This window comes from Numenius arquata, chromosome 18, assembly GCF_964106895.1.
Source record: "Numenius arquata chromosome 18, bNumArq3.hap1.1, whole genome shotgun sequence".
In the NCBI taxonomy this organism is placed as follows: Eukaryota; Metazoa; Chordata; class Aves; order Charadriiformes; family Scolopacidae; genus Numenius; species Numenius arquata.
The window spans coordinates 7781896-7795806 of record NC_133593.1 but is presented as its reverse complement, the minus strand read 5'-3'; the positions used below and the strand labels follow the sequence as shown (position 1 = coordinate 7795806).

The 13911-nt window shown below is 40.5% G+C and overlaps 1 protein-coding gene across 5 annotated transcripts in view; it reads right to left on the bottom strand.

The window, feature by feature from the left end:
* TAOK1 (TAO kinase 1) overlaps positions 1-9254 on the bottom strand; it is a 43092-nt gene extending 33838 nt beyond the window's left edge. For all 5 annotated transcript variants that reach the window (XM_074160769.1, XM_074160770.1, XM_074160768.1 and 2 more), the window contains exons 1-4: positions 9123-9254; positions 4865-4936; positions 1794-1895; positions 383-428 (exon numbers count right to left, since the gene is read on the bottom strand). In XM_074160769.1, coding sequence (XP_074016870.1) covers positions 383-428; positions 1794-1895; positions 4865-4936; positions 9123-9254 — 352 coding nt within the window. The remainder of the gene's footprint in view (positions 1-382; positions 429-1793; positions 1896-4864; positions 4937-9122) is intronic.
* Between the last annotated feature and the right edge of the window lie 4657 nt (positions 9255-13911).

Sequence of the window (13911 nt, the reverse complement as noted above, 5' to 3'; positions counted from 1 at the left end):
TTCATCAAGCAAAACCCTAATACTGCTGCAGTGCTATTTTAGTCAAGAGGCCTACAGTTGTTAGTAAGCATTAGGATCAACAGGGGTTTTCAGAAATAAATCTTGAACTGTCATGACAGGAGAACCTAAAACTCGGATGAAAATAAATAGCTGACTGACAACTTTAAAATAATATGAACTAAGGAGAAACTAGGCACCTAGGAAAGCCGATATTCTACAGAAACACCATTGCAGCCATGCAAGAATTGGAAGAACTGCCACTGTTCACACACATTCTGCCCCCAAATAAAACTATATACTCAAGGACAATTCTGTGGTGCTGTAACTTCCTACTTCAGTACTATACTTCTGACTTTCAATCAAATAAACGTGCGCGACATACCTTCTAGTAAGTCTGATGCTGATCCTAAACAATATTCCATAACAAGCTGTAGGGGAAGAAATCCAAATAGCTGTTAGAAAATCTCTAATAGTAAATTCATGTTTTCTAGATATCTATGGAGAAATCTAGAATTCTACATTTCTATGGAGAAATCTATAAATAATCCCTGGTGCATACAATGCACACTGCCATAACAGAACCAGTATTGCTTGGAACATAAGCCCCATCCTAGCACTGTCACACTGCCCCCCCCACAGGACAGCTCCAACTGGAATTAGCATAGCCTTCCTCTGTAAGATCCCAAGCAAGAAAACTTGCAAGAAAAGCAAAAGCATATTCACAACCAGTTATGTATTGTATTACATATCTTATATGTACATACTTAACAGGAATGTTAAATTGCACTTAACAAGCTTATCAGAGTATTAAAGGGCTATTTAGGGATTTACTTAAGATTTTGTCCCAGTCAGATTTCAAAAAAAGAAACTACAACTTTGTCCTACAGATTTACTGACACTAACACATGAATAGTACTTACAATTTAAGCTATCAGTTCAGCAATATGATTTCTTTAGTGTATCGTACTACACAAACTTTGTAAATGAGAGGTGCTACACCACAGTTTTCATTTGACAAAATGTTTCCTCTGCATAGCCAATCACATCTAGGCACTCCAAGTCAAATAAACCAAATATAGTTTGGCAGGTTTGGGGTTTTTTTGTTTGTTTAAATGAAATGTATGAAATTAATTAGTAAATGACAGCCAGAGATAAAATCAGCTAATTGGTTTTGTCACCTGAACACACACACAAAAATGACAAAGAAGTAAACAATAAACAACAGAAGAATTTAGTGAAATAATAGAAATACTAATGACTTGAAGTATACTTTAAGTACAATTATGAGTAGCATTTCTAACCTATTCCATTAAAGTACAACTGCACTGAACTTCTGTAACATATTCAGTCACCCTGTAAAGTACTGCACCATTAATACTCGGTGGCACAGCAAATGCATTAAGTGACCTGCAAGTACCTAATAAAGCTGCCATACTCGTCTCCCAGGCAGTACAAGTGAAATTCTCATCTTTCCTTACAGCAAGAAAGAAAAGTGACGGATAAATTCGTTGGGCCCCCCACCTCCTCCATTATTATTTCTTTCAAACGGTGCATCAAGCTAAATGCACTACAACAGCACAATCCCCTTACTCTGCAAGTATTTCTCCTAAATTTCCCCTAAATCTTGTTTCCAAAACCTACATTCAGTTTTCCTCAGCATCTGTGAAGTCCTTGGCTATTTTCATCCGAGTTTGTGCAATGCGAGTGTTCAGGTGCCTCTCGAAAGCCAGCTGGAGATATTTTAAAGTGCCCTTAACGAAGGCAAGAAACGCACAGAGTGAGCAGATGCTTACCCATGCTGTATGCTCCCGCAAATAGCAGCCTTTGTATTCTATACTGTTAGGGTGTTTTATTCTTTGGAGGAACTTGACTTCCTTAATAATATCCTGCCATTTCTGTAGAAAATAAAAAGAAAAGAAAGACTTTATAAAACTGATAACAACAACCAAAAAAAAAAAGGTAAGTTAGTATGTCATTTAATTATTTTAAGAGGCAAAACCATCTTAAGGTTCCAAATCAAAATAAAGTTTCATCAACACCATGATGTTCACTGCTTAACTCCTCAACAGATCTACTAATTAAGAATCTGATCAATTAGGCTGTATGGGAAGGGTCTAAGGATCTCTCATCAATGTAATATTACATATTCATATGTATGCATAGGATATACTGGTAAACACTTAATATCTGAGCAAATCCTCAAAAAAGAAGCAATCCTTTTTTAAGGGATATCATTTCTGTTGTCAAATCAAACACACATCCCAACCTGAAAGAGATGTGGATGATACGTGTCCTTCAGCAGGATCAGCTGTCTCCCACTTAACTCTTGCAGATATAAAGACCTGTCCCTACTAATAACTGTATTACACTGGATAAGACTCCATTTATCAGCCGCAAAATATCTGACTACATTTTCCATAATGTTTCTCTGCGACTAGTTTAGTTTTTACAAGGGCCGATTAAAAAAGATACGGGAATGGTTCTGCAGGAGTAAAAGAATAAACATATAAAACAAAATCCAAGTTTGTAATAAGGGGAGCTCTGTCGGTGCAACTTTAAAGCACAGAAGAGGCCAAAATGTCGTGTTCCACTGTGTGCCTAGACGTTGCCGTTACTCCCCTTGGAGCAAATCACGAAGTCCTTCCATTTGCCTTGCATCCACACCTCCTCGGGCAAGGGAGGCAAAAGCTTGTAAGTGCAACAGCAAAACTACAACTACCGGAAAAGATTTTCAAAAACAAATGAAGTAGCTGAAACCATTTAAGTATGCAGACATCAACATGACAGTGTTGACACTGAAAATGTTTTTGAGAAAGCGTATCAGTGCTCAAGTTAATCAGAGGTAGAGAAACCAAAAGGTTCAAAAGTTGTTTTTCAGGTCCCGTTAGCCTCTCAGCACACATTTCTTCAGGTGTATGTATGTGGCCAGGTGGACAGAGGTCCATAGATGGCCCTGTAAGCCCCAATGCTTTGGAAAACATGTACAACACCCAAATTCTCCTCAATAAAAAATTTAAGGGTTAGAGAAACAAATGAAACCAGGGAATGTGGTAACCACAACCAGGGCAGGTTATTGACTAAGCATTTCTCAACACCAGAAACTTCATGAGAATGACATTAGTGCTGCTTTAAGAACATAAACTGTCACCAACGCCCTCGTTCCAGTACAAGAATGACTTCAATGCCTTTTACCTTTAGCCTCAGAGACTTTGAGGTACTAAGAGATAAAAACCAAACCAAGAAAGCGTCACACTAAACTTCTATATTGGAAAGAGAGGGGTGATATATTAGTCAAGGCACACTCATGATTTCCTGCAGAAAAAAAAAAGCTTCAAGATCACATTAGGAGCACAGTACTACATATTTCAAAGGTTTTAATGTATTTTTAGAATAGAGTATGTCCTTATTTTAGAGAATAATTGTTCCCACCAATGATAAAATCTCATTATGAACCAAAGTAAATACAAATGATAAAAGAATGCTCTTAATCAATTTTCTTTACATAGGCTAGATCATAACTCTAGCAAACTTCTGAACAAAACAAATAAATATAGACGTAAAATAGAAAGTGTTTTAATCCTGGTCTTATTACTTTCTTCAAAATAAAGAAACATATGCATTGAAGACAAACAACAGCTATTTCTGAAGCATGCACAGTTTGTTTCATTCATATGAATAGAGTATTTATAGCTCACAGTAATTAAAACAGTAGGACAAGTAGTAAGTACAAATTATTCTTTCATCAGTACACAGTTAAACAAGTCACTGCAGTGACAAAATAGAAACACACATAGCAAATTTAACTGTGAAGCTAGAATTTAGGACTGCTGGAGAGACACTGCCACCTCTACCTCCTACACAGATACATACACAGACTCAGAAAGGAAGGAATAGTTCAGCTCCTTGGAGCGCAGATGATCAATACACAAAAGGCAGGCACAGAAAGCAAGGAGTTGTTAGTCAAACTCATCGGAGCAAGACTGCTTTTAAGAGTGGAATATAGAGAATGGAGGGAGAGAACCATAAATGCCTGGAACAACGTGGTTCCAATAAACACTTCTGTTGAAAAATCACACCATGATTTGATAGATGTCATTTACTAGAAATAATACCAAATCAGCCGCTCATGTCATGTTGGGTTTTTCAAGAATCTGTATTAGCACTTAAACATTTCAAGTATAAAATCAATTATCTCTGTTAAGCATCCTAGGGAAAAAACACACATCTAGGGTGGCCATGAAAACACTTAACGTTTAAATCTCAGAGGCCTACTTTTACAGCCTCCTCTGCAAAGACTGCCTTAGTCCCCAGCTCTGGCAGTTCCCTAATTATGCTGCTGCTCAGATTTTCACACTCATTCATTCACTGCTGTTTTGCTTTTGTTTTAGCTCCTCATCAGCACAGTCATTCCATGGAAGGATGCATTCTGCCTTACTACAAAGTAAGTAAGGAAAGATTCCTTCTGAATCTTTCACTACTGCATCCATTGCTATTAATCCTTTGTCCAAAAGCAATATGGTTATTTTAAAAGGTATTTAAGAAGGAACATTTAGGGGCAACAAGACATACTAACATACAAAACTACTGGTTTTAATTTTCTTTTTTTAATTTCTACACTTTTATGTGGTTCCATCAAAGAGCCCTTTCTGTCTGGAGGCAGAGTTTTATCCATCTTTTCCAGGAGCAGATTAGGCAGAAACACACTGCGAACAGTTAACTAATTTGTTTGGTTTACACAGTACCCTCATTCACCCTTACAGTTGTAGGAAAGATCTCTCCTGTTGTAACCCAAGCTAATTAAAATCATCCCATATAATAAGTGTTTGCAGTCATCAATATTTAATAAGCGACATGTTCTACATACCTCATTGGACTGCTTCCCACTATATGACATTTTCTTGATGGCCACCACTTCATTGGTGCGCACATCACGTGCCTGTAACATGAAAACATGATGCATCAGTTTCCTCAGATTATGATTTCCCTTAAGATGTAAACCAAACATACTCATAAAACAAATAATCTTTATCCATTAGTTAGCTTTTGCAGAGAGTTAAACTAAAATATCTTCCAAGGGGCGTGACTGCTGCATCTATTAGACATTTCCTTCTGAAGTTAAAGCTCATCCTCCTGTTTATGAGACAAGGTATGACATTTTTCCATGCTCAGCATCCAGTGAGTCTCTGCAGGAGTTAAGCACTGTGACTTCTAAACTAAAAATCATAGCATATAAAAGTAGCTCTGATTCAAGTAGAACGGATTTTCCCTATATCACCTTCTCTCCCTGTCCGATCCTGACAAAACAGAAGCCAGGCTCAGCCCCCTCATTCCATTCCAAACACAAGCAAAGATGTCACAGGATGTGTAGGAGATAGCCCCCGGTGTCTGGAGTGGGTTTCTCCCCAGTGCTCCCACAAATCAGCTATTGTGTCTTAAAGGAAGGCAGAGGACATAGAGAGACACAGCAGCAATCCAAGAGACCCATCTCCAGACTGCCATTCCAACTTTCACTTTCTCAGCCCAATAATATTATTATTTCCACCGCACAATAAACGTACATGGCTTTTCACACTTCAGAGGCAGACTTCCTGCCTTCAGACAGCAACAATCCAAGATAAGACCAGAAGTTTTGTTTAATTTAGCACCAAAGCAATGGCTCATTCCCCCTGGCAGGAGAAGAGGCAGCGTTTGCTCCACCTTTGCAAGCAGGATGGCTCCAGACAAGACCCAGCCTCTCCTCTGCTCAGGATTTCAGCGGCAGGAGAGGGTGGTGGAGGAAAAGACCTCCCAGTCTCTCTGATAAGAATAATCAACCTGCATACGAAGCCAAATGATATAAATCAAAATAATGTGCAGCACAGCATTCACTGATGAAAATGCTGATTTTTAATATATTTGTAGCACCAAGCACAGCCTCTCAGAACATGGATTAATGAAGTACTGGGACTCTGCCTTTTGTAAAAAGGTTTTTCAGTCATGTTTTAATTCTGCCGTTCATTAAAGACATTCCCAGAATTCCCTGTCAATCTTTATTTCAACTAGTTACGATAAGCTTGAACCAATACTATTTTTAGTTTTCTTTCTGTTTGAGAGGATCTTTCCCACTGCTCACTAATATTACATTACCTCTAAGGCTGGGGAGGGACATGAATATTTTTGGGTTTTGAGGCAAAAAAAGGAAGAATAAAATTCTGTCTCCTCGGTCTTGACTAAATAGAGACAATCTCTGAAACATTCAAATCAGTGAAGAACTGCAATAAAACAGGCAAGCAAAATACTAGAGTAGAGCAGAAGAAACACGGCTGTAACAAAAGAGTGGGTTATTCTTCTGCTCCATCTGCAGTGTTCCAGTGTAGTAGGCTTCCTGTGTCAGGCGAAAGCTATTATTACATTGCAGAGCAGGGAGTAGGGTAAGGATAATACCAAAATGATTCAGAGGTGCCAGACTTGCAGTTTCTAAGAAACTAAAACCATGAGGTGAACCAGCAAAATTCATGTCAATTATGAAAGGAAAAACAAAACAAAACCAAAAAAAGACGTTTTCTACCACTGCAGGATGTAACAGAAACAAAGAAAGAGACGGGAGTGAACACACTTAGCCAGCTATCACGCGAGATAAATATATCATCCCTTCTTGGGATCACTGCTAAAAGGAAAGTAAGGTACGTACACCTAACAATGAAAGATTAAAATCCATTTTAAAGACAAGCAGGGGGAAACTTCAGGATTAGATGTTTTTTTCTACTTGTTAATTACTCTCACATCTATTTATCATCAACATTTTTCATCCAGGCTGTATGCAATGAGAGCAGACTGGTGGGGGGGGCTATGTATTGGAAAACCCAAGGAAGCACCACCTGACAGTGTTTGTCCAAAACCTACGGTCCTTCATGGCTACAGCGGGGCTGAGAGACAGAACCATCACAGCCAACACCACCTGAATGTTACAGTCATGGAGTTTCATTAGCCTTTTCAGTTTCCTTGTGATCTCGAATAACTGAAAAATGAGGGCTCCTAGACAAGAGCCATGAAGATGTTACAAGGCCGGGTAACCTAAACAATCCAAATGAAGGAGGCTTGTTTTATGGCAGACATTTATGCACATATGTCCTGCTTTCCTCCAAAAATTCCATACAAGGGATCAACATCTGGTGACCAGAGTAACTTCAGCAGTGATACAAGCAAAGAAAAGGTGGAGTATGTCATCGGCTTTGGTAATACGATTTTAAGCAGTTATTAACTACAATCCAATATTCCATTGATTGGAGAAAGTTTAATTGTTTGCATTAGCAGAATCAAAATCTTGTTAAAAGAAACTTGAGTGAAATTTTTTCCCTAGCTTCACAGAAGAATAAAGGACCCAAGACATACACTCCTCTACCTTAGTTCTTTATGCTTATTTAATTTGCACTAAATTTCTCCCTCCGTGTTGTCTTCCTCATCTCCTGGATTTCTGTGTGAGGTATGGAGTATGTCACATGAAACAGTTTCAGATTCAAGATCTCGGACACCTGCTACTAGTAAAAAGACACTATAATGTAACACAAAACTTAGAGGTTAAAACTTGGGAACACAGAAAAAGCAACAGTGTATTATCTGTGTTGGAAACTCTCTCTTAGTTGCCAAAATAAAGCCCCCAAATGGGCTGCAGAGCAGTGCACTCCTTATCCTCCTACTTGGCTTTTTGCAAGTGCCAAATTAGAGGTTCTTTCTGTCAAAGCAGCACAAACCAAACACCATCAAGTAATTGCACTCTTCAGTGAATAAATACCAACCTATGATGAATTGGTAGTCTAAAATGGGGGGGGGGGGGGGGAGAGAAAGAAGGGTCTAGAAATTAATGACCTTGTACTTTCTATCTCCTTGCAGAAGGAGCCGGCAATGGGCCATCAGCCCTTACCACAACTCCAAGGTTCAGTCTATAACCGCTTCTGGCTGATGCCTGGGGATGCTGTTAGCACACAGCTCGCAGGGTACCTTAGCCGTGTGCTGGTTTCCCACACCCCTACGCTGGTTTTCCATTCCACGCCTCTGGAAGATACAGCATTCCTGAAAAACTTCCAATACTATTTTCACACAGCAGGAAGACAGATTTGTCAGTTCCCTCCTTTTACATCCGCTCTTTAAGCAAAGGGAGTAAATGAGATGAAGTAAAGGCCGCAGGTGAGTGCGGTTTCGTTAGAAAACACTTCCTCCCCCAGATCTGTTCCCAGACAGCGGCGGCTCATAGTTTTAAGCAGGGAACAAAATTAAGAAGCTTTTCCTAATTAGTTCATCTGTGCTGCATTAAATTTGTGCTGGAAGGTTCCCAACATGGTCTGCTGCAATTATTAACAATGAATAGGCATCTCATAAAATACTGACACAAATGGCTTTCTGAAGGAAAATTGGCAGGTTTGGCCACACCTCCTATAATTATAAATGTGAAAAGGTTGTCTGAGGAAAATGTTTTTTTAATGAAGGTCTCTGAGTACACACTTTGCTTAACATTCAGCAACCTGCAAATGAGGTTACCAGGAGACATCCCACCTCCAGTTGAGCTACACAAGCAGTCTGGGAAAAATACTGCTGTCCAGACGTTCACGTCAAATAAGTTTTATGCAGATGAATAGTGGGATTCTTGCCTGCAGTAGGGAAGGATGTGACAGGACAAATGACAACAAAAGCACCAACATTCAGGTGTCAAACACAAAGAATGGCTTTAAGGGAGCCTGAGGGTACGCAGGAAGGGAGAGACTCAATTTCTCTCAAGGGACAAGAGATGACAAGGAGACGATCAGACCAAGAGAACTGCATTGCCCATCAGAGTCAATGGAGCAGAAGTCCATGTTTTAATTTGCAGATAAACCCCTGCTTGCAGCACAACGATGCACCTAAAAGCACCAGGCAAGGGCCACATTTCCAGTTTTGCTTTTCAGTTTGTATGCAAACTCCCTACAGATACCGTGAGTCTGTGAATGGACTGAGACCGTACAGACACAAGAAAACATCTCTGCCCCAAACAGCATATAAAAAGATTCACAGTAGTTTCTTTTCCTCAACACATGCAAAAAAAGTCTAGGTTCACAGTTTAAAGGTAAAAAGAGACACAGCTAAAATTCACAAGTCACAGAGCTACTTACAAAATAAACTGCTCCGAAGCTTCCATGGCCAATCTCTCGGAGATCTGTGAAGAGCTTTTCTGGATCTTCTTTGAAGAAGAGCTCTGCGATTTCTGGGTCCTTCAGGCTGCCCGCTCGGCTGGTTGATGGCATCCTGCTGGGCAGTTAGCCGACCGACTATCTGGGTTTAAAGTGCTGCCTCAACCCTTGGTTCATCTGTATGAATGGAGCCTCTTCAGCATGGATTACTGCAAGAAAAAGATTGCGATTCTTTCACTGATTATTGTCTTTTCAAAGAGCCAGAAACAAAGCTACAGCACAGCAGTGTCCACCTCTTCCAGAGCAAACATCCCTGTCTGCTCAGTCACCTGCAGAGCTGCCAACAGAACCTCTCTGACCCACAGCGATGACCAGGCTGTCACCAATGAGCCCATATCACCTTAACACCCTCCCTCTGAAGAGTTTCACACACTACGTCTTAAAATATTGTTTGAACTTCGCACAGTGGATGACACAATTGCATATATATATATATAATGGTCTTTGCAAGATAAGATATATGGTACAAGTATGACGTGTACAAATTGCCACTGCCATTTAATAATCTGTATTTATGTTTTTTTAAATTCAGAGCAGTATTTTTTTCTTCTGCAATTGTCCTCCAGTTAAGGAGCTGGTGATCAATTTTTACTCATTTTAGCGTGCACACAGGGACCTCTCTAAAGCCTCTCCTTCCACAACTCAGTCAGTCATGGCTTTTCTGTTTCTTTTCTCTTACCTAAATTCATGATCTTTAAGTGCCTGCTCTTCAAAGTCTTATTAGCAACCCCCTTCTTTAGAGGAAGGGCATCCAGAACAGGAGACACCCACTTCCACACACCACGCGCATCTTTCTACTCTGCTTAAGCAGATGCAAACATACATTTTATTGCAGTAGCACACGATAGAGCCCCCTAAAATAGCCCACTGGCAAACTCTATCTTCAGAGGAACTTGCAACTTCAGATGCCACTGGGAACGTATGAAACCTTTTCTGCTTCCACGTGCATTTGCTTTCATTTACTCAGAGTGTCTTGGAATCTATCCAGAATAAGAGTACACTTTCAAATTGTGCTAAAATATTTCTGTATCTTTACAACAGGTGAAGCCAAACAACTATTACAAGTACAAAGCCTTTTTTTTTTTTTCCCCTGGATTTCCTCTCAACTCCCTGTAAATGGTCACCAATAAAAGCAATTCTGTGTCACTGGCAAACAGCTAGTCACACAGCCCACTACTTTCCAAAAACCCCTGTCTGCTCAAGACTCGTGCTTTTTAAATTCATATTTCATATCTCAAATCTGTTTTTAAAAGAAGTTTTACATCTTCATAATGGAAAAAAAAAAGACAATAAACCTGAGTTTAACCAATGTATCAGAAGGCCCTATCTCTGTCCATTTTTTCTCCTTTTCTGGACACTGTAACTCCACCGTTATCCAAACCTCTAGATCATCAATGAATCACTTGTTTTCCCCTCCCTGCAGAGTAATTCCTACAAGGATGGAAAAAGACATACTCCTGCACGTTTATGCTCAGTGGTACTCTTCTCTAGACAGTGGCACCACGTGAAAGTGCCAAAGACTGACAGCTCCTCATTAGTTCAACGAACTGCCAGCATCACCACAAGGAGAGCAGGATTGGGTGAGAGACAGCCAGGACATACCTAGCTGTAAAGTCTGCAAGAGCCTCCAGTTTTTGTGATAAAAGACACGTGTGGGAGAGAGATCACAGGGAAGGGAAGTGAAATCCAGCATTTTCATAGCTTTCCTCCAAGCAGTCCACGTTCAGAAAGATTTATTATGCAACCCAAAACATGTTTCCATGATAGCCTGCTCTCAGGGGCTAAGGAAAAACCGATATTCAATTCCCAGTGGTGGACCAAGTATAAAGACATATATATACACACACACAGAAAACATGCAGCTGTTTGCAACTCTGCACTACTGCACTTGTGAGCGCACACACACACACGTTTCCTATCGATGCAGGATCATCACAGGAGCCCTCGAAGCAGACAGCATCAGCACAGGAGATACCCAGCTGCCAGCAAAGCCAAGCGAGATGCACAGGAACGGGACTGCAATATCTCCACCTTCCGTTGCATAACGCAGTAACTAACACCATGTGGGAAGGGAAATAATTAGCTTCAATTCAGCTCATACCTGAAGCATGCTACATTTATGAAGACTGGAAAAAAAGTTGGGGGGTGGTGGTGTTACTTTTCTTTCAAATAAGCCAACAATATTTCACTTGATTCCAGCTCTAACAAGCACATTAACACTGAAAGACAACTGTTTCACATTTACAGCCCCCGACGAAACAATAGACAAAAAGCATCAGTCAGAAAAGGGAGAGAAAGGAGCTGGGGGAAGGGAGCTGATAACCAGAGCACACTCAGTATTATTGAAGGAATGCTTCTTGGATCGACAGTAATGATGTCATGTTCCATCTTTTAAGAAGCATCAGATTCTTACAAAAAGGACATTGTTGTTGAAAAGCAACTGCTGCAATCCCAGAATGCCCTTTTCCCTACATCTGTTAGTCAGAGGGGCTAGGCTTGGATAAACCTGCTAATATGGCCAAAAGTCACATGTCCCCGGGAGCCAGCATGCGTGTGAGAGCCGGAGCCAGGAGAAAAGCCCTGCGAGCACACAGCTGAGATGGATTACGGCCTTCTCCCCCTCCCCACCTACCCCCCCAATGCCAAACCAGCCACCAGACTCCCTCTTGGCATCATTTCTGAGCGTGCCTCTGAAATGTCATCAACAGGCAACACTTTTTAAGGCTGCCAAAACTCATACCAGCTCACTGGCAATCCAGCCAGAAGAGGTACGGGCTGGCTACTGGGCTGCTGAACTTCCAATGGCCCATCAGGGCCAAACTCCTCAGCTATTGGGATACACCTTAAAAGACAGCTTTTTTTCCCCTTCAATACTGAGAGCATGGAGACAAATTTAATTATCTTTATTCTTGGAAATAATTGCTACTTTGAAATGCATGAGAATAAAAACATGAAGTATTAAAACCTATTTAACAGAACAGTCACAAAAGTGTATGTGACACTACGCTTATCATTTGATCTGCTTAGATGGAACAATAAAATGCATTAATGTAAATTCCATCCATAAGAAAGCTTTACACACTCTCACTTAATAAAGTGCTCCCATTTTTTATGGATGCTACAATATTAAATTCCCTTAGTCTTCTTTTTACCCAGACAACACGTGCCGCTGCCAAAGCCCGACAGTGCCAGCAGCCGAGATGCTCTGCCTCCTGCCTCGCAATAACGACACCTGAGCACTTTGGGGAAACGGCAGTGAAGTTAGGAGAAGTGGCATGCAACGTGGTTATTGCATTATTTTAAATGTATTAAAAATACAGATGAGTCTTAAGATTAAAAAAAAAACAACCCTGCAACTAATCTGCACTGAAAATTAAATCATATACCAGCAGGCAGCTGGTTTTCTAAATTACAGTCAAGTTGCGCTTACATATTTTACATTCTTCCACCAATGCAGTCTCTTTACTACATGTTTTTTGGATCGGTGCAGCCATACTGTTAAACACAATTGCTCCCAGTGGATGGGACCGATCACCTCACCTTAGACAGCTCAGATCAGGTGGCCAGATCCCGGCTGTGGCCAAGAGACAGGCGCTGCAAACAGGATATGGCACCCCCTGGCTGTGGGGGGGTGAGAGAGACACACTACCTAGAAGCCACCTTGCAGGCTGCTAAAATTAGATAAAATAAATTCCATGGCTTTTTCCTAGTTGTCACTCATACAAAGAGAGAATATTGCATTGCATGAACACAAGTACTGGCACTCAGATCAATTCCACTCATAACCGACAAGGTGATGTAGGAATATGAGAAAGATCCAAAATAAACCAGGAAATGACCAAAGCACAAGACTGAACCAATTCTATTTCCACCCAGTAAGTTGAACTAACTACGCTTCGTTAGTGACTACCATTACCAGGGTAAATGACAGCAACTACAGTCCAAAACGTTTTATCAAATTACTTTCATCTGAACAACTACCAGATAGTACAAACTGCACGCAGACATCCACAAAAGTCTATGAATCAGTAAGATGTTACATCCCTTGTAATTATGGCTGTATTAAATGTACACACACACACCTTGAACCACTGACATAAGGAAGCTGAAGATGAGGACGGGGTAAGACCTGTTCTCTTCTGAGTTTTCTGCCTCCCTGCCATGTCATCTCAAGCTGAAGTAAGACCCACCCCTGTGACTAACATCCCCTGGGATCCTGCAGAGCAGAACAAGCAAAGCTCTAAATGGTCAGTTGCCATATTTAAAGTGCATATTTAAGCCTCATGCTACAGAGATCTCAGAGAAATTAAAATCTTTCTGCAGTAAAATATCTGACGGCTGTCAGTGTCATAGATAACTGTTTTCATGTAATAAAGCAGCGTACTAACAGAGAACGTACTTGCCTTCCCTGGAAAGGAGAAAGGAACCTACTCACCGAGATCTCCATCTATCCATCATGTTATTTCTCAAGCTCACATCCAACCAACTCGGAGAGTGACAGTGACCAGAAGGCATTAGGTTACACTAAACGCGAGCATCAAAGCACCTCTAGCTCCTTAAGACGGTTCAAAAGTTTGTAGGAATGAAAATGTGACAATTAGCATATATAGGCTTGCTTGTAGATCATTAGCATTAAAAAGCACCCCACTTTGTCCATACAAATGAAGTTTCAAGGAATAAACATATTCAACATCCTTCAGCTTCTATACAC